At 46.4% G+C, this 23837-nt stretch overlaps 1 protein-coding gene across 5 annotated transcripts in view; it reads right to left on the reverse strand.

Annotated features, from left to right (window-relative positions):
• The window catches only part of LOC119431857 (ATP-binding cassette sub-family C member 2-like), a 1116245-nt gene that overhangs the window by 972403 nt on the left and 120005 nt on the right, over window positions 1–23837 (reverse strand). For all 5 annotated transcript variants that reach the window (XM_049657182.1, XM_049657185.1, XM_049657184.1 and 2 more), the window contains exons 14-15: window positions 14644–14840; window positions 12141–12317 (exon numbers count right to left, since the gene is read on the reverse strand). In XM_049657182.1, coding sequence (XP_049513139.1) covers window positions 12141–12317; window positions 14644–14840 — 374 coding nt within the window. The remainder of the gene's footprint in view (window positions 1–12140; window positions 12318–14643; window positions 14841–23837) is intronic.

Here is a 23837-nt window from a genome sequence, read left to right on the forward strand (position 1 = left end):
TCTTTCCCTTATGACTTTTCTCTCTCTCTTACGTACTGGTTGCCTTGGTGCCTTACCTCCCACTTCAATTGTTGCGTCTCAGATCAGCCTAGTTGCGGTTACATTCATTACCCCTATGCTGTCTTCATCTTCCTGCTCTAAAGCTGCATATTTATTTGCGAGCACCAGCCTGAATTCGTCTGCTTTTACCCTTACTGCGTCTAGCTTGGCCTGTTTTATCTTTAGTATTTTTATTCTTTCTCTCTTCAAATTACGAGAAATCTTGGACCTCACCAACCTATGGTCACTGCACTTTACCGTTCCTAACACTTCTACATCATGCAATATCCTTGGATTGACAGAGAGTATGAAATATGTTTCATTCCTTGTTTTTCCATTAGCCGCCACCTTTCCAGGTCCACTTCCTGTTGCTGCACTTCCTGAAGAAGTTATTAATTATTCGGAGCCTATTCCTTTCCGCGAATTCTACCAACATCTCTCCTCTAGTGTTCCTTGAATTGATGCCGTAGTTGACAATTGCTTTCTCACCAGCCTGCTTTTTCCCCACTTTTGCATTCAAGTTGCCCATGACTACAGTATACTGATTTGCACCTTTCTCATTGCTAATTCAACATATTTATAGAACTCTTCTATTTTTCACCATAGTGACTGGAGGTTGGGGCGTAGGCTTGTACAACCTTCATTCAATGCCTCCTATTCAGCTTTATACGACGACTGCTACCCTCTAATTAATGCTGTAGAATTCATCAATGATGCCCGCTATGTCCTTATGCACTAGAAATCCTACTCCGATTTCTCTCCTATCTGAAAGACCTCTGTAGCAGAGGACGTGGCCGTTAGTCAGCACTGTATAAGCATCACCAGTTCCTCTCACCTCACTAAGGCCAATAATGTCCCAGGCAATACCTGATAATTCTTCAAATAGCCCTGCTAAGCTAGCCTCACTCGATAGGGTGCGTGTGTTAAACATTGCCAGCGTCAGTTTCCAGTGGCGGCCTGTGCGGACCCAGAGATACTTAGCCCCCTCTGCCGCGTCGCAGGTTTGACCGCCGCCTTGGTCAGGTGCTCCGCAGCCGCTGGGGACTGAGGGCCATGGGTTAACTGTAGGAGTCATGAGGGCGGTAGTGGCCGAATACAGCACCAGGGAGGCCAATTTCTGTTCTGGTGAGGGAGTGACTGTGTTGAAGCTGAGTGGGGCTTACTAATTTGGTTGCACCTGGACTAGTATAGCCCGACTAGCTCTCGGCGATAATTTTTTTTCTTTTTTGCCAGTGTCAGGCGCAACTGCGTGCCGGAAAATGAAGTGGACTGGAGCAGGATTCGAACTTATGACCTTCAGATTAGAAGCCGGGTGTTCTACCTCTGCTCCACGCCACCACGTCAAACTTTATCTGAGCATCAATAATCATGAAGCTGAAATATATATCTGGAAAATATATACCTACTGAATTTTAGGGCTCCATGTACCAAAACCAGGATATAATTATGACGCATGCCCTAGTGGAGAATCCTGACTATTTTTGACCACCTGGGTTTCTTTAAAGGGACACTAAAGGGATTTTAGGTCCAGCTAAAGTGATAGGTTAATGCTGAAGAACGTCTTAGGTGTCAATATTACCGGGAACAAACATTTAGTACTCGAGAAGTTGAAGTAAATGCAGATGATTTGAGACTCACCCAGGACGTTCAAGTAATTCCTTTCTTTTTTTTGTCGTTTTGTCTACATCAGGAATTAAGATGCGGGATGGCCCAGGCTAAAAGCGACTAATCCGCTTGGAGGAAACCTGCGCCCCCCTTGCACATGTCTATACAACAATAAATGAGTACAGAACTAAGCATAAAAAGTTGTACAAAAAAATCTATCCTTACAACACTTATCCTACCGACTTCATCAACAGTTCAATGCTTATACCATATCAAATACGCGCTCTCTCTCCCTATATATATATATATATATATATATATATATATATATATATATACATACCGGGTGCACGAGGCATTTGAGAACACAATGTTGGCTACAGGCAGATCAGAATATCTCCATATTTTCCATCGACATATTTTCACCAAACTTTGGGAAATACCTCTCTTACGGTTTATTTCCACAATTACTCAATGAATCCGCGATCCACAGCAATAACCGATTGAATCCAGCTTCGGAAACGGCTGCATGCACGGATCAGGTGGTCCTTAGAGTTGTTAGCTGTGTGGCCGCAGCGAGTGTCGTGTATTCTTGTGTTTCTCCACCTTGTCCTTGTCAGTGCGCTGCTACACCAATACGGTATGATGTATAATGACGAAGTCTGGCTACTGGGTGTCCATGCTGAAAGAGAATGAAATGCGAAATCCTTGAAAAGAAAAAAATATCAACGCACTGCACGCCGCCACGAGCTAGGGTTCCTCAATGCGTGCGCCCCCCTCCGCCACCGTGGAGGGTGGAGTCATTCTGTGAAGGGGTGAATGCCGTCTTTCGACCGGCGGCCGCCATTGCGCTCCCCACGCATCGTCGCGGCTGGTTGAGTGAGACACGCGTGCGGCGTCTTCTAGGGCAAAATGCCCGGGTGTCGCGTGCCACAGTGCTCAAACCATTCGCGAAATGGCTGGAAGCTGTTCAGATTTCCCGAAAGATCCGAAGAGACGACTCCTGTGGCTGGTAAAGATCAGGCGCGACAAGTGGCAACCCACGGACCGTTCCTGTTTGTGCAGCGTAAGTTATGCCCTTTCTGTGTTTGGGGAGTTAAAGCTGTGTGACACGGGCACTTTTGAACGCAATCGAGCCTTATCCGGATCGAATTTCTCGATCGTGATGAGCTCCCTTGCGCAAGCTGCAGAAGGAAGCCGATCATTGTTGAGAAATCAGATCCCGATCGGGCTTAATGGCAATCACCAGTGCACCGTGTGTAATAGTCGTTCATTTGCACGCTATTTCCCGTAGCGTTTGTCCGTCTTGTAGTCTTGATATCTGGCATGTAAACGTGCGTGTTTAACTTGTTCGTTTCTGGATTGCACAAAATGCGCTGTTCTTAAACGCTTGTTGTGCATGAGGTGCAAGTGCGTAATGATCTGCGCCTACGTTGTGCGCTTTTAAATGCGAAGCATTTCTTAGCGAACTTCGGCGACTTCGAGCGTATCTATCTATCTATCTATCTATCTATATCTATCTATCTATCTATCTATCTATCTATCTATCTAGCCGCGTACGACTTTGTGCTCTCCTGGCCGTTACGTTAATGGGATGTATACGAAAATTGGTATGCCACAACATGACTGCACCACGAACATAAATGACAGGTTATAACATGAAAATCATGACATGCATTTCATGAGCGGCATGACTTGCGACGGTCTTGGTGCTCTCCTAGCCCTTTCGTTAATGGGATGTATGCTAAAATTGGTATGGCAGAGCATGACTGCATAACGAACATAAATGACAGGTCATAACATGAAAATCATGACATGAATGTCATGAGCGGCATGATTTGCGTGCCACGGTCTTGGTGCTCTTGCGGATGTTTCGTTAACTTGATATATACCAAAATTGGTATGGCGAGACAACAATGTCGTACGACCATGGGTGACACGTTCTAAGAACATGAAAATTGTAACATGCATGTCATCAGTGGCATGATTTACATGCCACGAGTTTTGTTAATGGGATGTATACCAAAATTGCTATGCCACAACACGACTACACGATGAACGTAAATGACAGGTCACAACACTAAACATGTTGATATCAATTCATGCACGAGTAAGGCTACGCATTCACCTGCGCCAGCTCGAAGCCGCGAGAATCAGCGGGAGTGGAAGCAAGACAAGCGCTGCAGTTAACTTTCAGTGAGTTGTAGCGCTTGTTCTTGAAAAAATTCTCAACCAAATAAACAATCTACGACATGAGAAATCGCTTTCTATTGAATGCATTTTGTTTCCTCTACGTTGACAAGCCGTGTGGCCGCTTTATATTAAAGATATCGATGACCGACCGCTTTATAATAATTACCGGTTTACGCTATATTTCTGCGGAGAACATGCTCAACAAGGTTTAGTAGTCAATGTGAGCCATGATTTAATGCCACAAAAGCTATACGTAGAGCACGAAATCATGTGACATGTATTCAACAATTTTTTCCCATCTGCACATTTACAGGACGGTAAACGAAATAAAAAAAATCAGAATATCCTGCGTTGCAGCATGCAATCCGTAAATGGGATAGCTGATGATTGATTCGAAAACACGAATGTTTTTTACAATTTTGTTGAAGGCACAAAACACAGACACAACGAAATGCGATGGGACTCCTGTGTGTGTGTGTGTGTGTACGTGTGTGTGTGTGTGTGTGTGTGTGTTGGTTTCGCACGTTTAACCAATATATAGCTCAACAAGACGCTATCTTAAGGTGTTTAAGCAGCTGGCTTGGATGTTAGCCTTCCGCTGCCAGGGAGACCGGCTGCAAATTCCGCTCTAAAAATAAAGATTACAGAACGTAAATCGGAGACCTTCACGCTGCCGATGCGAAAACTTTGTGTTCCTGGCATATCGTTAAAGTACCACACGTTTTACATAACGAACTCTACGTGCAGCTGCGCAAAGTACCGCTTGCTGCCTATCCTGGCTATAGGCTGCCTGCGGAGAGGGCATCGTAATGGCGGGCGTCGTAGCAGACGAGGCGGTTGTCTCCACCCTCCAAGGCGGCGGAGGGGGGCGCACGCATCGAGGAACCCTTAAAGCCCCTATATATAAAAAATAGTGCCATTCTTAGATCTTGCCGAGACCGCGCTCACGCCGGCGTTTCCTCCTTGCCGCCTCCTGTCGCTCCAGCCTCCTCCGCTCCCCCATTGGCCAATCCGTGTCACGTGGAAGCACGCGTTGCGCTTTTGTATATTTTTTTCTTTCCAGCACACTCCGACCGCCATTCTCGGGCCTGTGCGACGAAAGAGCTGTACGCACAAACGGATAAAACGTGTTAGGGACAAGAACTTGTTTGTGACGGCATGCTGCTGCGCCTTAAGATGCCGCAACCGACAAGGCGAGGGCAAAAGGCTTTTTTTTTTTTTTTTTGTTTACCATCCGGCGAGCGCAAACGCTTGCTGCACACTAAAACCCCTATATTTATAAAAGTAGCGCCATCCACTTCCCTCCTCCTCCGTTCCATTATCGCGCTCGGCGCGACCAGCGCGATCGAGGCGCGATATCGACAGTGGCGCCACCTGCGTCGGGCCTGCCGTGGCAGTAGACAGCTAACGCGCTACCAGAGGAAATCCGAGGAAAACTTCGATCGCGCCCTGCGGAGACGTTTTTGAGGCGCGATTTTGCTTCGTCAGTCAGTAACTGGTCTTAATAATGCCGTTTTGGAAGTAGCAACGCGACGATGCGAGACGGTGCAAATATCAAGTGTGCAGCGTTGTGCCTACCTCGATCGCGCTGGCCGCGCCGAGCGCGACAGTGGAACGGAGGAGGATAAAAGTGGTTGGCGCTACATTTTATATATAGGGGTTTTAGGAACCCTACCACGAGCTGTTTTTCAGCTTTCTCCGCATCGGCATCCTCGCACGTCTCTCTCCAGTCGCCCTTCTACCCTTCCGAACACGAATGGGCTGCGCCCATAACTCAACGCCGCGCCACCCTCCGAAATACAAATGGACCGCGCCAACTGCGCTGACTGCAGATAGCGCTGGGCGCTGCTCCTAGATTAAAGTCTTGACTCCCAGATTGCTCGCTGGCCTCTCGCGCAGTTCTCGTGCTCGGATTTGTTAGTTGAGTCAAAGTCTTTCCGGACTACGGTGGTTTCTCAGCCTCGTTTGACTCGCTGCCGAAATGAAAGACAGCTGATTCGCCCGCTGATCATCGGCAATGCACAACGTTGCCGGTGAAAAGAAAGCGCACTGCTACAGATTTAGAAACGAAGTGCTACTAACCGATGAGGCGACCTTCGCGAACGTGCTTGCATCGGATAGCGACGGCGAGAAAGACGGCAGCGATGACGCAGTAGGGCACGCTGCCTCAACGTTATCCTCGCAAAAGACCCTGTAGATTATTTAAGTCCCACCGGGGCTTCGTTTTCATTAGGGACCTTCGCGAGGAGAAGGATGTCGGCAATCTTCGCGTAAAGCAAACAAAGCCGATGGACATGACGTTTTCCTGTGCAAGTCAGTGAGAAGTACGTGACGAAACGCTTCCGACGATCTCGCCCCAACATTTCTTCTGGATTTCTCAAGCTGAAAGGCTGTCACGGCAACCTTCTCGCATTGTTTAAAAGGCCCATTTTGAGGCCACCAAAGCGATGCCTCGACAGAGCTCGCATGTCACTTGCCACCCTTTACCCTGCTTTGCAGTTGTTATAGCAGTGCTGCCATTCTTGAATTCCGACAGCTGCAGCTTCTTACACGCAATCGGACCGCACAGGAAGTTGCGTTTAACCGTTAGACGAGTCGCCACAATCACAAGCCGGATGGAGGAAAGTGGCAGGAAGGGGCACTGACCTCTCCTCCATTACATTTTTGTCACAACAGCTCTGCAGTCTCCCTATTTAAATTTTTTCATGAAATCCAGTTACAACAATTATTGGTCATAACAATTAAAATTTCTTGGCATTTGGATATTGTAATAAGTGGGTTCGACTGTACTGCAATTTTCTACAACAACGTCGGTTCTTGGGTGTTCAGAAGTCGAGGAAAATTATAGCGGACCATTTGTCTACCAATTTCCGTCTGGCAAAATTGTATATGTCGAAATTCTTAGTTTCTCAAAATGTAACTGCCGATATTAGCCTTTAGGTTAGAAAGATCTATTAAGGTGTGTCGTTTGCGATGCACAGACACTTTGTATTTGACAACGAAGTTCCAATAGTACATTTTAAATGGGGTTGTGATTTTACAACGTGTAAACAGTTTTTACATGTGAGCACGATAATTTACATTCGTAATGAGTCGAATTGCTTTTTTCTGTAACACTTGTATTTTGCGAATGTTCATATCTGTAGATTTGACCGAAACCACAACACAATAATCTATATAAGCCAAAAAAGTGTGTTATAAGTAATTAGCTTGATTGGTACTGGTAGAATGCAACGGAATTTTGCAAGTGCACCGACACATTTGGTTACTTGCGACTGAACGTAATCAAAAAATTGAAAATTGAACGTAATCAAAAAATATTAAAATTAACACTTACTATTTTTATTGCGCCAACAAACTTGACACCGAACAACTAAGGTACAGGTTCAAATTTGTTGTGACTTGACTTTGACGGGAATGTTTCCTTTTCGCTGAATTTAGCGTTAATTTGACTCACTCCATGTGTGCAATTTCTGCAATGTTTCATTAATTCCAGGCATCAGGCTGTGAAGGTTAGTGCCCGTAAGGAAGAGACTAATGTCATCGATATAGATCACATAAGTAGGCATTTTACTGATTGAGGTAATATCATTGATATATAAAATGCACAAAAGAGGCCCCAAAATACCTTGTGGGCCCCCTGTGATTATTTTCACAAAGGAAGACACCACTTTTCCTATGATTACACATTGGAAATGGTGTTCTATGTAAGACTTGAGGAGGTGCAAAGAAGTATTGCTAATTCCATATGGTTCCAAGTTTCTCTGGAAGTTTTTTGTGATTTAACCGATCAAAATCCTATGGTAGGTTAACGTATATGCCAAGAAACACTTTTCCTAGCTCAAGGACAATAAAGATAATTCCTTTTCGCGTCAGAAGGGTGGTTTCGGTAGACTTGGCTTGAAAACGGTGTTGTGACGATCTGATCAACTTAAATGACGCGCTGAAGCTAATTTATCTTCTGTGCATAATATTTTTCCAGACCTTTCGGAGAAGCTAGGCAAAATTGAAATTGCTTTGTAATTTGACAGTTTATTTTTGTTGCCTTGTTGCCCTTTTTATGTCAAGCAATGAGTTTAGAAATCTACATCAGCTTGTGAAAACTAGCCCGATAAGGTACGGACTCCTCATTATAATTCTTTGACTACTACTCAATCACTCGCAATAAAAAGATCATTGCATTGCCTTATAAGGTGGAAGGTAATGCTACTTGTCCAGTTCTATTCGAGTTTTAGAAAAAAATAATTCATTGACGTTGCCCTTGACAACGTCGTGGGTGCTCGAAAGGTTTCATTTTCGCTGACTCTGCACTGCCCACACTTCGGAGTTTCAGTGGCTCGTTATCGCGTAGTGCTGTTCTGGTTTTGCTGGCTTGCGACACTCGCACTAACTGCAACTTGCAGATAATTTTACGTCCATGTGATGTCTCTGGATGCCCGAACAGTTCAAGAGCAGCTGCAGTGGCGACTCCAACGCTGTCTTGGCTCGGTTTCTCCATGGCCGTGTGTTTGAATTTTGTGAAAAAAAAATCGTAGTGCCATCTGTTGGGCGACTTTTCACTCGTTGATGGCAGTCGAACATTGTGATGGCACATCACAACAACGACATCCTAGCAACGACATAGAAAGTGTACGGGAGTCGATACGGCTAGAAGTCAGCCTACACAGATGTGAAAAATTGTTGATTGGATCTTTCTATGTACAGCCGAATATTTCCTATTTTTTGTTTGATGAGGTCATCTCTTCTATTGAAAGTGTAATATCTTCCCATAGTAAGCACAAAGTGATCCTTCTTGGTGATTTTAATACAAGTGTATTGATTGCAGCACGCTTAGACATTCTCATTACAATCATTAAACGAAGAAAAAAGCACTTTTGTTGGACTTTCTGTCCTGTTTCCTTCAGCAGCATAACTTGATCGCCAATTCCTGTGGCAACGTCTTAGACCTTCGCATCTCGAATGTTCAAGCTTTGTGCCCTTGTACCTTGTGCGTACCGTTGTGTTTCATCCGTCACCAAGATAACTGTCTGTGTGTCAGCCCTGAGGCAGAGCTCCTCCAGTGGCTTAAATGAATCCCCTCGATTTGCTTTCAAGCCTGGTGATTATCTTCGTTTATATAATTTCTTGTCCACCACTGATTGGTCACTGGTTACAGACAAAACCAATCTTGCTGCCCAAGTAGACCAGTTTACGGAGCTTGTTTTGAGCAGTATGCGCAAATACATTCCCCAGTATAGACCTATACGCTCTAAGTATCCCCACTGGTTTTCGTCTGAAGTTATTATTGTCCTAAGCATGAAGATCGCGCGCACAGAAAATGTAGAATTCCTGTGCCTAACCAGTGCAGAGAAGAATTACGATTGTTTTCGTGCTCTCTGTAAACGCCTCTATAAGTGGGATATATTACTCATATATTGTACTCTTGGAAAAGAGCGTCTCCGACCAGCTGGCGGAATTTTGGAAGTATATCCGTAAGCACTCCAATAAACGTGGAGAGTGTTCGCCTGCTTGACTCTAGAGGGGTACAAGTCGAAGCAGTCGCGGATTGTTTTGGTGCCAATTTCTCATCCTTATATAAAGCGGTGGGTTTCAACGCTGGTGTCAATCAGCAGCACACGACAGTTCCTACACCTAGTGCTGTGTTGTTTGATGAAAAGCTCATCCACGAATACCTTAATTGCTTGAAGCCTTCCCTATCCTGCGGCCCTGATGGCACCCCCTCCGCAGTTCTAAAAGCTTACGGCAGTATATTTGCTCCAGTATTGGCATCTATATTTAATAACTCTGACTACTCCCACTTTCCCTCACATGTGAAAAAGTGCTTGTGTTTTTCCGGTATTTAAGTCTGGCTGTAAATCGGATGTCTCCAATTATTGTCCAATTTCTCTTTTCTGTGCCACGTCTAATATTTTTGAGCATGTGCTTCACAACATATTTTCTTTTACTGTGAAGAACTCACTCCTTCCTAATCAGCATGGATTTCTCACCGGCCGCTCCGCTATCACAAATCTCGCAACTTTCATGACACAGATCTCCGCACCGGTACTTCAAAGGGGGCAAGTTGACACCATTTATTGTGACCTCAGCAAGGGTTTTGATGTAGTGAGTCACTCGCTGCTTCTGGTCAAGCTTACGCACTTTGATGCTGACTCGTCAGTTGTGAATCTCTTGCGCAGTTATCTTCTTGATAGATCGTATTATTAACGTCAATGGCCAAACGTCTTCTTTTTACATGGGAACTAGCGGCGTCCCTCAAGGGTGAGTATTAGGACCACTCCTTCTTTAAATTTTTATTATTGACGTTCTTTCTGCTATTCGGAACTGTTCTTTCCTTTTATATGCCGATGGCATCAAGATCTTTAAGGAAATTCACACTGTGGATGACTGTCGCACCCTGCAGTCTGACCTGTTCCCTTTTTCTAAATTGTGCAAGGATAATAACCTTACTTTGAATGCTGATAAGACCAAATTCATGACTTTCACACGCAAAACAGCAAGTATTTGTTTGTCTTATTTTATAGATGCTGTACCGTTGTGTAAGGTCTGTGAGATGAAAGATCTCTGTGTGCTTTTTGATGCAACCTTACACTTTTCTGCTCTCACTAAACGCATTACAATGCAGGGTATGCGCTCTCTTTGCTCTGTTTGCAGACTATCGAGAGACTTCAATTCTTCTACACCGTTTCGCTATTTGTACAGAATAATCTGTCTTTCTCAACTCGAATATGTGTCGGTCGTCTGGAATGGTATTACTAGATCTAACAGTGACATTATAGATCGGGTCAAGAAAAAATTTGTAAGGATATATAATCGCCGCTTTGGAAACCTGGACATTGGACCTTGTAATAGCACTGTCGGATTGTTGTCACTGCCATTCTTCGCTGCCGACGTAATCGCGCTGACCTTCCGTTTCTTTTCAAACTCCTATGCGGTACCCTCACTTGTCTCAAAACTCCTCAATTGTATCATGTTTCGTATTCCGCGCAAGATCACCAGAGAACTCGTACCCCAATCCTTGGCGTATGAGCCGAATCGACCCAGACTACGACGGAACTTTCAGTTGTGCACAGTGTGGTGGACATGTGAGCTTGAGACACATGTTGTGGGGATGCGCGACGCCGGCCTCCTATCTGGAGGACAAGAACATGTGGGACGGCGCTCTTAGGAGCAGCGTGCGAGCTGCAAGACCAACTCTGGGCTGTCCAGAAGGCCCGCGAAGCGGCGGAGAGCCTAGGGCTCCCCGTCCCGACGTGGGAGGTGCCCTCTACACCTTGACGAACTGTCTGGTGTCCTTCAGGACCCTTTTTGGAAATAAAGTTTAACCACCACCACCACCAGAGAGCATAGACATTTCCATGCTCCTGCCTGTCACCACCAACACTGAACAGTCCACAGAATACAGAGTCTTCATAACGCTTAATGTATGCGTGTGCCAGCACTCAGACCTTAGAGTTGTTCCTGGGCACGCTAAATAAACATGATTGATTGATTGATCGATTGATTGATTATTAATAGTAGTACGCGCTCTCTTAGCTCTGCTTGCAGACTATTCAGAGAATTCAGTTCTCCTACACCGTTCCGCTAGTTGTACAGAACAATCTGTCTTTCTCAACTCGAATAGGCGTCGGTCATCTAGAATGGTATTACTAGATCTAACAGTGACATTATAAATCGGGCCCAGAAAAACGTTCCTGTGCAGATGTCATCACCACTTTGCTAACAAGCACACTGGACCTTGCTCTAGCACTGTTGGATTGTCGTCATTGCCCTTATTCGCTGCTGACGTAATCGCGCTGACCTTCTTTTTCTTTTAGAACTCCTTCACAGTATGGTTTGTATTCCGCGCAAGATCACCAGAGAACATAGACATTTCAATGTTACTGCCTGTCATCGCCAACACTCAAGAGTCCACAAAATATTCAGTATTATAACGCTTATTTTCATGTTCCCGATCTTTTTCATAATTGGCTGTTATTGTTCTTGTCCGAGCTTTGCGTTGTTCTGCCATAGTTTCACGCATTGTTCAACCGCCCATCTCATCCTTACTTTTTTTGGTATTTACCTTGCGCTTTGTTGTATATACACTCTTCCTTTCCAACTTCTTCTTTTAATCATTGTTTTTTTTTACGTATGACCTGCAGCTCTTTTTTTTATTATGCGTGCGCTAGCACTCAGACCTTAGGGTTGTTCCTGGGCACGTTCAATGACTGATTCATTGATTGATTGTTATTATTATTCTATTTGGCTCAAATATATATATATGTATATATATAATTTATGAGTACAGTCAACGAACAACGCACCTTTTCGCCAATTTCAGTCAGGTCTCCGGCAGGAAAGGAGTTAATGTCCTTGACTAGCTCGCATGCTTCCAACACGCGCCGGTAGAGGGCCGGGTCGTATGACTTCCCAAATAGGATGTTGTCTCGCAATGTGGCGTTGAATACCGTGGCAGCTTGCGGCACGTAACCGATGGTGCCCTGGAAAGTACAACAAAATTTGATTTACCAATTTTCATCACTGATAGCTGTAGCGGCTGCAGTTAACCACGTACGTTCAATATTACCATACGACGTGTTCACATGGTTTCTGATTGCTGTTTTTCGATGTCTCTCAAGACACTTTTTGAGTCTTGAAACAAGGTCGCAGCAGCTTTGCGAGAATATTCTGCCATTACTGAGTGACTTATTTTTGGCAAAGCTAGAGAATCTATCACAGTATAGGGGTTGGACGGCACTTACATTCCAAAAACGTTTCGGTACGTGAACAACTTTCACTGGCAACCCAGTGTGATTTCAGAAACGTTTGCTGTATCCGCGCAAAGGCCTGCCGCAAATCAGTAATGCATTTGGCCTGTAGTTTTGACACACTAACTGCTAGAAGATGCCCTCTTGTTTCTTTATTTGAAATTAAGGTTTCACGCTGCTTGGGTTTTTGGAGTCACGAGCCCCCGCGCTCCAGAAAAACATACCTGTTATTATCTCAGCTTATAGCGTATTAATCAAGAAGACCACGGTTATATACGGGTTATAATTACGACAGCAGTTACAGGGACATTCGAGGAGCATCTGCACCGCCACCCTGGTCGTCCGCTTTGTCGTGCTGTCCTGCTATCTAAGACGGCCCACGCGTCGAGGTTTAGAAGTCCTTCACACATCTGAATTCAAAAGCGACGAGCCAACTATAGGCACCATCCCGCTCCGCTCAGTCGCCTCTGCCGACGTCAGGCTTCCACTGCTGGCAAGAGCGTTGTGCGCACACGCTTGAGCCTCCTTGCTGAGCAGCTGTGTGCATACCTCGTGGCTCTGAACTTCAGGTAACCTTATGCAATTCTTTGTTTTGACTCTGACCACTGCCCACTGTTTCCATTCGGTCACATCTTGTGCAAGCTTGAGGTTAGATTGGCTAGACGAGACCTGCAACCGCGCTGGCATGCTCCCCATGACGCCAGCCTTGTGTGACGCGTACAGCGCAACGATAGACCTTGCAATTGATTTCGTGATTCGTCCTCAAGCAAAACTGGCGTTGTTTTCTCGAATTCGTGAAACAGGCCTGGACATCATGCCGTGGGCACCAGCTTCGAAGCTCAAGCAGCTTGCCTTACGGCCTTTGGATACGCGGAAACACTGCATGTTTAACTTCCGGACGCCATCACCAGGAGAAGAGAAAAGTTAAGGTGATGATGCGCTAGAAAACGTGGACAAGCGAGGCGAGGTCGCTGTGATCGCGTTATACCATCGGTTATGCGACGAGCTGAAAATTGTCAGTTTAACCCGAAGGAGAAGCATGCAAAGACATAGCAAGATGCAACATTGCGTTGAAGCCGTTGCAGACCACTGGCGTGAACACAGCGGCGTTGCAGGCGTCGCGCCTCCTCGATGGTACACGCTATGAGAGCGCAGGAATGCTGTCAGCATTTGTCAGTGCAAAAAAAAAAAGGATGACATGGATTCAATTTGAGATTCATTGTCCTTTCCGCACAGACCGGTATGGCATGCACCACGCCATGGCACGACATCAGTACTCAGCAGGAATGCAAGAGTGTGTGCACAACGCTCATGGTAGCAGGGGAAGGTAGAACGCTGCCCTGCATAGCCGATTGAGCGGGATGTGAGGATGCGTCCACTTGGCTCGCTTTTACAGCCAAACGGACTGCGTGTATTTGTAGACCTCCTACAATGATACTGGGACAACATGATGACGCGAACGCGCCTCGAACAATTGCTGTCCCAATAAGCGATTGTATGGCGAGTGAGTGTTCTGGTGGTTTTTTTCCCACCTCACACCGGCTGTTCTTGCTTTCAAAGAGAATCAGTTATACATTGTGAAATGAGAGGACCTGTGCTCTATCAAACCCTCTACGTATATTGTTCACGCGAGGCTTTAATATAGAATTCAATTTTCCTGTGGTGCCTGCTACGTAGGTGAAACCGGCAGGAGCCTGCATACCGTCGTCGCCAGCGCGCTAACAGGGTTTGCAATGAAAATAACTTTGTTTGTTTGCATTTTCGCACTTATTTCTCGTTGTATACCAAATTTCTAACCTGTAGTGACGATTTGTAATCACGAGGACTGCCGCACTAGCGTCCTTCGAGAAGCAGCGAAGGGAGTCTGGGGAACCAAGGCAGCCGTGTAGAAATGGTACAAACAAGAGCTTTGGTGAGCGTACTGGCACGAGGAACAGTTGTGATGTTGAAACGTCGTCATGGCACTAAGCCACTAAAATTTAGATGCACGTCGTGCGCGTCGCACTGGTACGCAGTATAGTCTTTTTGTCAGCGCGGGCTGCAACGCGGCCGTACTCACGCTGATGCGGATGGTGCCCTCGACGCGGTGCAGGTCTCCCAAGATGGCGGCTAGAAGCGTGGACTTTCCGCTGCCGACGAAGCCAACGATGGCCACTAGTGAGCCTGGGGGCACGCTCAGGTTTATCCCTTTAAGAGCCGGCTGGCAGCCTTCGTCACCGGTCCTGGAGAAGGTGCAGTCCTGCAAAAGCACCTCACCTGGACAAAAGTGCAGTCCGTCACACTTCTATCACAGTAGGGCCTTAGCGTGCGAATATACTTTCGCACACGTCAAACAAGTTGCAGAATGCGCGAAAGCTCGTGTGCTATGCCAAGTGCAATCTTCGTACACGAAACGTCTTGGATCTTGTCTTATAGAAAGGCTATTATACATTTTCTAACCTAAACTGAAAGCGTGCAGACAACTCTGCATCTTCCGAGGTGGCAAATATATTTACACGCTCACATTTTTTTCCAAATTCCGAGCTACTTCTCGCAAATCTAAGCGAAATAGTAATTCATGGGGAGTTTCAACATAGTACAAAACGTAGCTTCAGACAGCGCAATCATAATCCCTCTCAAAAGAACTAAGGTTAGCGTTTATTCTTTTCGGACTTGAAGAGCAATCAAATCTCCTTAACCTAATTAAATCAGTCATAAAGCAAGCTTTTCCTGATGAGCTAACACTAGTCGCCGTTAAAGCGTCGTCATACTTACAAAAAATTATAGGAGGCTGAAAAACAGACGAATATTGCGATGCTGTCACTTTCGATGGCGTCAAATCATTTCGAAAAACGTTTAAGCGCCTAAATGGTCACGATGCGTCTTAAAGTGTGTTTCTGCATTGTCATGCAATAATGATGCTTTGACGAGCACAGCCGATACCCCAGCCGTTTCTCACATAACTAGGATGCTCATTTTCAAGAAACATTTGACAAACTAAATACACAGGCAATCGCGTAAGAAGTGACGTGGAATAAGACATTCAAGGTGAAAATGCTCAATTAATGAAAAATCTCATAATTCCGGATAAGAGCGTAATGTCACGGGTTATAGATTATGTCGAAGCTTTCGAGCATGCAATATTTAGGTCACAAAAAAAGTTTGCCGTAATTTGTTTAGCAGTTTGATTTAAAAAATAAATTATGAAGTTTTAGGTGTCAAAACCACCAGCTGAATATGAGGCACGCCGTAGTGGGGGACTCCAGGTTAATTTGGACCACCTGCGGTTCTTTAACGTGCACCTAAATCTAAGTACACGGGTGTTTTCGGCATTTCGCCCCCATCGAAATGCGGCCGATTCGACCCCGCGACCTCGTGCTCAGCTTCCCAACACCAGAACCACTGAGCAACCACGGCGGGTATTTGCAGTTTGACGTACGTTGCATCAAAATTAATAAAACAATGTATTGTAACGTACTCTGTATGCTTATTAGTATCCGAATAACGATGCACAGTGTGATAAGCACGCTGCGATTGGCTGTGCGTTATGCTTCACCATACAGGGAGAAGCAACACATATGTAATCCTGGCGTTTATTCAGCAGAAATATCAGGCATGACATTGAGCACCACTTTGCAATGTCCTGTATCACCACTGAGTGGATATACATCCCCTCAATATATTTTGAAATAGAATACCGACGAATCATAGGACCTTTTATGAAAGCCAACTTATGAGTTGGCTTAAAGCACTTGGTGAATCGATCATAAGGTACGGAATACCAATTTATGGCTTTGCTTCTTCTAGTAGCGTTAAGATAATTAACCGCATCCTAAAAAAATGCCTATAGCCTCTCGTATGGCACACGTGGTCATGGGGAAGATGTCTTGCTGAGCATGTAAAAGTCAGACATGTTGTTTGTCGAGCAAGAAGTTCTGTTTGACCCCGTGTGTAAGAGTTGTTTTTCTACTAATTTCAAAATTTTGAACGCGAAATCTCGCAGCTTACGTCAGATAGAAAAATATGTGGTACCTAGCGTGTACACAAACTACGGCATGAGGACCCGTGCTTTCTACGTGCCGCCTAATTTCAATAAGTTTAATGAGAATTTGAATAAGTTGAATGAGAATATTGGGGGGGGGGGGCGGGCAGGCACATTTCATCAAATGAAATCATGCTTAAGGTCATGAGTGATACGTAATGCCAATATCTGTTGAACTTTTTCTTCAGGATTTTGAAGCATGCATACAAGGGCGGAGCATTTCAGAAGGTTTATACTATGTACCATGTTCTTTCCATTTTGTAATCTGCCCCCGAACCGGTTTTTGTACAAACCTGATTGTGAGGTTATCTTTAATGTCAATGCCTTTTTTTAAGTCCTACCGGGTGCATGCTTTTGCAGCACCCAATGTTTTGCTGTTGAGGTAATATTTGTTTTTCTGCCAATAATTATTTTTTTCTAGTGTGCCATCATTTCCATTGTGTATACATATCAGTACTACCCGCCGACTGCCCAGCCTCGCACACAAGCAATGTTGCTTATGCGGGCTGGATTTGTAACTGCGACATGATTTCATGTAATAAAGATAATCAATCAATCAATCATTTATTCATTTATAGTGCCCAGGAACAACCGTGAGGTCTAGGTGCTGGCGCACGTATACATAGAAAAAGAAATACAGCAGGGGAGTATCAGTGAAAAAAAAACAATGAATAAAAAATAACAATCTTGAAAAGAAAAGTGTACATACATGTAAACGAAGGCGCAAAATGCATGCATAATAGAAAGGAGAAGGGAAGTTGAACAGTATGTGTAACTAGGATACAACAACGGAAAGCTCAGAGCAGAACAAAGACATATAGTTGTGAAAAATATGAGCAGGGGACAATATCAGCAAATACAGCGGGGGAATATCAGTAAAAAAAACAAAGAATAAAAAATAACAATCTTGAAAAGAAAAGTGTACATATATGCAACCGAAGGCGCAAAATGCATACATAATAAAAAGGGGGAGAAGAGAAGTTGAACAATATTGTTACGGGTTATTCTGTTAGGAGAGGGTTTATTGGGACACGACGTACCCGACGGTCTTGAGCGCTAGCCTAGGTTCCGTGATCCCTTGGCAAGACGTCCTCTTCTTCCACCCCTCGTATCTGTGTCCCACTACAGCTTACGGCACATACCCAAATAACACAACACTTTCACGCTTGTAACACATCCCCCCGCGCAGGCGAAGCCCACCGGGCAAGTCAAACAGCATCTCGAGGGGTAAAGGGCTTCAAGCGGGCAACATGAGTCACTTCAGTCTTTGAAGAGCGTCGACCATTTGAATGGAGGTGCGCTATACGGTAATTCAATTCGCTTATACGCTCTAGAACAACATAAGGTCCAACATAATGTGCCAGTAGTTTTTCGCACAACCCACGTTTTCGTGTTGGCGTCCATAGCCACACTAAGTCACCTGGATCATATGTGACGTGTCGGCGTCGGCGGTCGTAACGTGCCTTTGAGCGATCTTGTGAAGCAAGAGTGCGCAAATAAGCAAGGCGTCGGGCTTCTTCTGCACGACAGGTGGTCTCAGATATGGAGGCATCATCGTGGTTCATAAATGGGAAAATCGTATCAAGGGTATAACGTGGCGGCCGGGCGTAAAGGAGAAAGAAGGGGCTGTAGCCGGTAGTTTCGTGTTGGGTGGTGTTAAATGCATAAGTCACGAAAGGTAGAACACTGTCCCAGTTCTTGTGATCTGTTGAGATGTACATGGACAGCATGTTCGTGAGAGTTCTGTTGGTGCGTTCCGTAAGGCCGTTTGTTTGGGGATGGTACGGCGTAGAGTGTCGAAAACTTGAACAACATAGACGAAGCATCTCTTCCACGACATCTGCAGTAAACTGTCGCCCACAATCGCTAATAACGACTTTAGGACGCCCGTGTCGGAGAATGATAAATCGTAGCAAGAAACGGCACACGTCGGCTGCAGTAGCCGATGTTATGGCAGCCGTCTCACAGTAGCGTGTCAGCTGGTCAGTGCACACAACGATCCAACGATTTCCGTTAGAGGACCGTGGAAACGGGCCGAGAAGGTCGACGCCGACTTGCTCGAATGGAGCCCTTGGGGGTGGAACAGGGTGTAATCTACCGGGAGGAGTACTTGTGGGACGCTTGCGACGTTGACATTCGTTGCAGCTAGACACGTACTGCCGCGTCGTCTGATGCATATTGGGCCAGTAAAATCTTTCTTGAAGACGGTAAAGCGTTCTAGCTGCTCCCAAATGACCGGAGGTTGGGTCATCATGCATAGCCCGCAAGATGGAAGTGCGTAGACTTTTCGGGACCACGAGGAGATATCGTGAGCCTGTGGTAGAATAGTTCTTCTTATATAGGAGCCCATCACGTGTGCAAAAGCGATTCGTTGCTGATGTCTTTTTGGCAGCCAGCAGTTGCTTTAAAGTGTCGTCGTTTTGTTGCTCAGTCTTAAAGGTACTTAGATTAGGAAATGCTGGCTCCAAGGATACGATGTAGTGGTCGAAATTGTCCGCGTCACAGTCCGTCGTGGGAAGCGGTAGCCGCGAAAGGCAGTCTGCGTCGGCGTGCCGTCGACCGCTTTTATATGAAACGGTGAAGTCGTACTCCTGTAGACGGAGGGTCCAACGTGCAAGTCTACCAGATGGATCACGCAGATTGACAAGCCAGCACAAAGAGTGATGGTCTGTGATGATGGTGAAAGGGCGTCCGTACAGGTATGACCGAAAGCGCTGCACTGCGAAAATCACTGCGAGATATTCCTGTTCCGTGACGGTGTAATTGCGCTCGGGCTTGCTTAGAGAGCAACTCGCGTACGCTACGACGTGTTCTTTGGTGTCGAAGCGTTGAATAAGAACAGCGCCGACACCAATACCACTAGCATCCGTGTGTAGTTCTGTTGGAGCCGCAGGGTCGAAGTGTTTGAGAACGGGATGGGACGTCAAACGGAACTTCAGTTCCCGAAAAGCAGACGCACATTCTGGGGTCCAGTCAAATTGAACGCCTTTCCGAAGCAGACACGTCAATGGATGCTGCGATGTGAGCAAATCCGGGAATAAACCGACGGAAGTATGAGCAAAGGCCCAAGAAGCTTCGCAGCTCTTTTAGTGAGCGAGGTTGTGGAAAGGCTTCGACCGCAGCCGTTTTGCTGGATCAGGTCTTATTCCCTCTTTGTCCACTAGGTGGCCTAGAACCAGCGTTTGGCGTTCTCCAAAGCGACATTTCTTGCAGTTTAATACCAAGCGTGCTTTGCCTAGGCACTCTAGCACAAGATTGAGGCGTGCGTTGTGTTCACAAAACGTGCGTCCGAAAATCACATCATCCAAATAACACATGCAGACTTCCCACTTCAAACCACGCAGAATGTTGTCCATGAATCGCTCAAAAGTTGTGGGCGCGTTACACAGCCCGAACGGCATCACATTAAATTCGAAAAGTCCGTCTGGTTTAACGAATGCCGTTTTTTCCTTGTCTGCCTTGTGCATCGGAATCTGCCAGTATCCGGACCGCAAATCTACACTCGAAAAGTATGAGGCCGAAGAAATGCAATCTATAGCATCATCAATCCGTGGCAAAGGGTATACGTCTTTCTTGGTAACGGCGTTGAGGCGGCGGTAATCAACGCAAGATCGCCATGTGCCATCTTTCTGACTAGAATTACTGGGGCTGCCCACGGACTACTCGACTCTTGAATAACGTTTTTCTTTAGCATGTCACGGACTTGGTCATTGATGACCTTGCGCTCCGAAGGGGACACCCGGTATGGCTTTTGTCGCAGAGGCTGGTGAGATCCTGTGTCTATGCGGTGTTGTACACGAGAAGGTGGAAAGGTAGGTGGAGTTTCTCGCTGGGAAAAGTCGAACACCGCGACGTGCTTTCGTAGAATTTTCGCGAGCTCCTGACGTTGGTTCGTACTGAGCGACTTGTTTACCATAGCCATTATGGAAGTGTCCGTCGCGCATGCACCTGAATGAGACTCATCCGTGGCATCGGGGCCTTCTGCGAGGATGGCGAGCGCCAACACTTGATGTTCACGAATAGCTGCAAGTTTCAGACCCTCTGGTAGTATTGTGGGTTCATTGGAGCAATTTATCGTCCATAAGACAGTACGCCCGTCAATAACCGACAGCGTGCAATAGGGGACCAGAACATTCTTCTTAATGCAACTAAGGGGGACGGGCTCTACGGCAGCATCAAATGTTCTGTCGGTCGCAGGAGAACAGGCGACTGGCACACATTTCGCAGACAGCGGCGGTACAACGGTATCTGCAGACACACAAAGGGCACTTTCACTTTCGTAACACGGCGGGTGATGCACAAATACGGCCGGAAGGCTCGAATCTACAGTTATTTCACCCGTTCGGCAATCAACATTGGCACCACACAGCTTCAGAAAATCGAGGCCCAGAATTACGTCATGCGTAGCCTGAGGTAAAACTACGAACTCCGCGTCATATGTTTCAGTGCCCAAGCTAACTTTCACACTGCACAGACCTACAGGGTATAATAGTTCACCACTCACTCCACGAAACATATCGGCACGGTCCCATGAAAACAGCACCTTTCGTGCTAGCAGGCGTTTGAAACGGTTACTGAAACGGTCGCTCCTGTGTCCACTAAGGCCATTGCTGAGACACCGTCTGCACGCACACACACCTTATTTTTGAACATGCAAATTGGCGGAGGTATTTCTGTCAAAATAGAAGACTGTCCGGCGGCCTCACCTCCAACGGCCGCGCTGACTAGTTTTCCGGCGAAGGCGACGGGTAGCGGCGCCGGGGAGACGGTGACCGGTGTACGCGAGGAGCAGGCGGTGGTGTCAAGCTGCGATCGGAGGCAGGGGAACGGTTTCGCAGTGTTCCCGGGGTCTCGTTGGACATACGGCTTTGATAGGTGTACGCACGGTCAACGCGTTGCTGGCCAGGTATTGTTGATCGGTCGCACCTCGGCGGTTGGTGGCGTGGTGGGGCCGCGTTACAGTATCTGGCAATGTGGCCCTCGACACCACAGTTGTAGCACAAGGGAGGAGGGCGATGGACAAAATGTCGCTCAAAGCGCTCAGCCAGCAGAGGTCGTCGAACTGGGTACATCATGTCAGTACGCTGAACAGGAGCCGTACGCCACTGTGCACCACGGTTGGGTTGAAAGCGTTGCCCATATCGCTGTTCTGACGGACGCGTCTCCGGATGTGCCCACGTAGCTCCAGCCACATCGACGTCCGTGACACACACAGATGGTGGAAAAGTAGTGCATGGTGCTGCGGGCGCTGAGTGAGATACTGGATACGTAGCCGGCGGTTGAACCGTGTTGTACATTTCATTGTGCCGCCGCAGTTCTTCGCGTACTATTTCCCGGATAGTAGAGGCAAGGTCGGTGGACGGGTTCGTATCGACGTTGGCAACAGTGGGCACGTTTGCCAGTCATCCAAATTTGGGTGCGATACGACGGGTCCTCAACGTCTCAAATGTGCGGCAGTGACGTAAGACATCAGAGACGGAGGTGAGGTCTTCTCTACATATCAGGAAATTGTAGACGTCTTCCGCGATACCTTTCAAAAGATGTCCGACTCGATCTTCTTCAGACATCCGTGGGTTTACGATCTTGCACAGCTTGAGCACCTCTTGTATATAAGTAGTGCATGTCTCTACCAAACTTTGAGCTCTTTGGGCAAGCGTTCGCTCCGCACGTTTCTTTTTTGCATCAGAGTCGCCAAAACATTTTCCAATTTCCTCAACAAACCGTTCCCACGTTGTTAAAGACTCTTCGTGATTCTCGAACCACATCAGTGCGGTTTCTCTCATAAATAGGACGACGTTGTCAAGCTTGGTGACCGAGTTCCAGTTGTTATATCGGCTCACCCGATTGTACTGCGTAAGCCACTCGTCCACGTCTTCTCCCGCTCTTCCCGCGAACGAACGTGGTTCCATGTAATGTTGTGCGGGTGCAGGTGCCGTTGACCCTTGCGCAGTTGACTGGCGCTGGGTCTGGTCCTCCAGTCCTCCGTGCTGTGGCATGATGACTGTTGGCGAGAGACCAGCAAGGCGGCGGCTCCGGCGAAATTCAAGCGCTTGGGACTCCGTAGTACGTCGACGTCGTGTACCCAGCACCTCCACCACTCTGTTACGGGTTATTCTGTTAGGAGAGGGTTTATTGGGACACGACGTACCCGACGGTCTTGAGCGCTAGCCTAGGTTCCGTGATCCCTTGGCAAGACGTCCTCTTCTTCCACCCCTCGTATCTGTGTCCCACTACAGCTTACGGCACATACCCAAATAACACAACACTTTCACGCTTGTAACAAAATGTCAAACTAAGACACAACAACGGAAAGCTGAGAGCAGAACAAAGACAGAGCGTGGTGAAAAATATCAAGGTCATGAAAGTGGGCGTTATAAAGACTGTATTCTATGGACGGTTGAGTGTTGGTGCTGACAGGCAGCAACATGGAAAGGTCTGTGTTCTCTGGTGATCTTGCGAGGAATACGACATGTGATACAACTGAGGAGTTCGGGGCACACGAGGATACCGTGAAGGAGTTTGAAAAGGAAAAGCAGGTCAGCACGATTACGTCGGCAGCGAAGTAAGGGCAATGGCAATAATCCAACAGTGCTAGAGCAGGGCCCAGAGTCCGTGTTAGCAAAGCGGTGATATATATGCTTAGAAACTTTTTCTGGGCCAGATCTATAATGTCACTGCTGGATCTAGAAATGCCATTCCAGACGACCGACGCGTATTCGAGTTGAGTAAGACAGATTGTTGTGTACAACTTACGGAACGGTGTAGGAGAATTTAATTCTTTCGACAGTCTGCAAACAGAGCCAGGAGTGCGCATGCCCCGCATTGCAACGCGTTTAGTGCGAGCTGAAAAGTGTAAGGTTGTATCAAAAAGTACACCAAGATCATTGATCTCACAGACCTTACACAATAGTACAGAATCTACTGAATAAGAAAAAGAAATGCTTGCTGTTTTCGGGTGAAAGTCATGACTTTGGTCTTAGCAGCATTCAAGGTGAGGTTATTATCTGTGCACCATTTAGAAAAAGAAAGCAGGTCAGACTGCAGGATGCGACAGTCATCAACAGTGTGAATTGCCTTAAAAATCTTTATGTCATCGGCATATAGGAGGAATGAAGAATGCCGAATGGCGGAAAGAACGTTATTAATAAAAATGAAAAAAAAAGGAGTGGTCCTAACACTGATCCTCGAGGAACGCCGCTGGTTACCATGTACCAGGAAGACGTTTGGCCGTT

Source organism: Dermacentor silvarum, chromosome 10, assembly GCF_013339745.2.
Source record: "Dermacentor silvarum isolate Dsil-2018 chromosome 10, BIME_Dsil_1.4, whole genome shotgun sequence".
Taxonomy (NCBI): Eukaryota; Metazoa; Arthropoda; class Arachnida; order Ixodida; family Ixodidae; genus Dermacentor; species Dermacentor silvarum.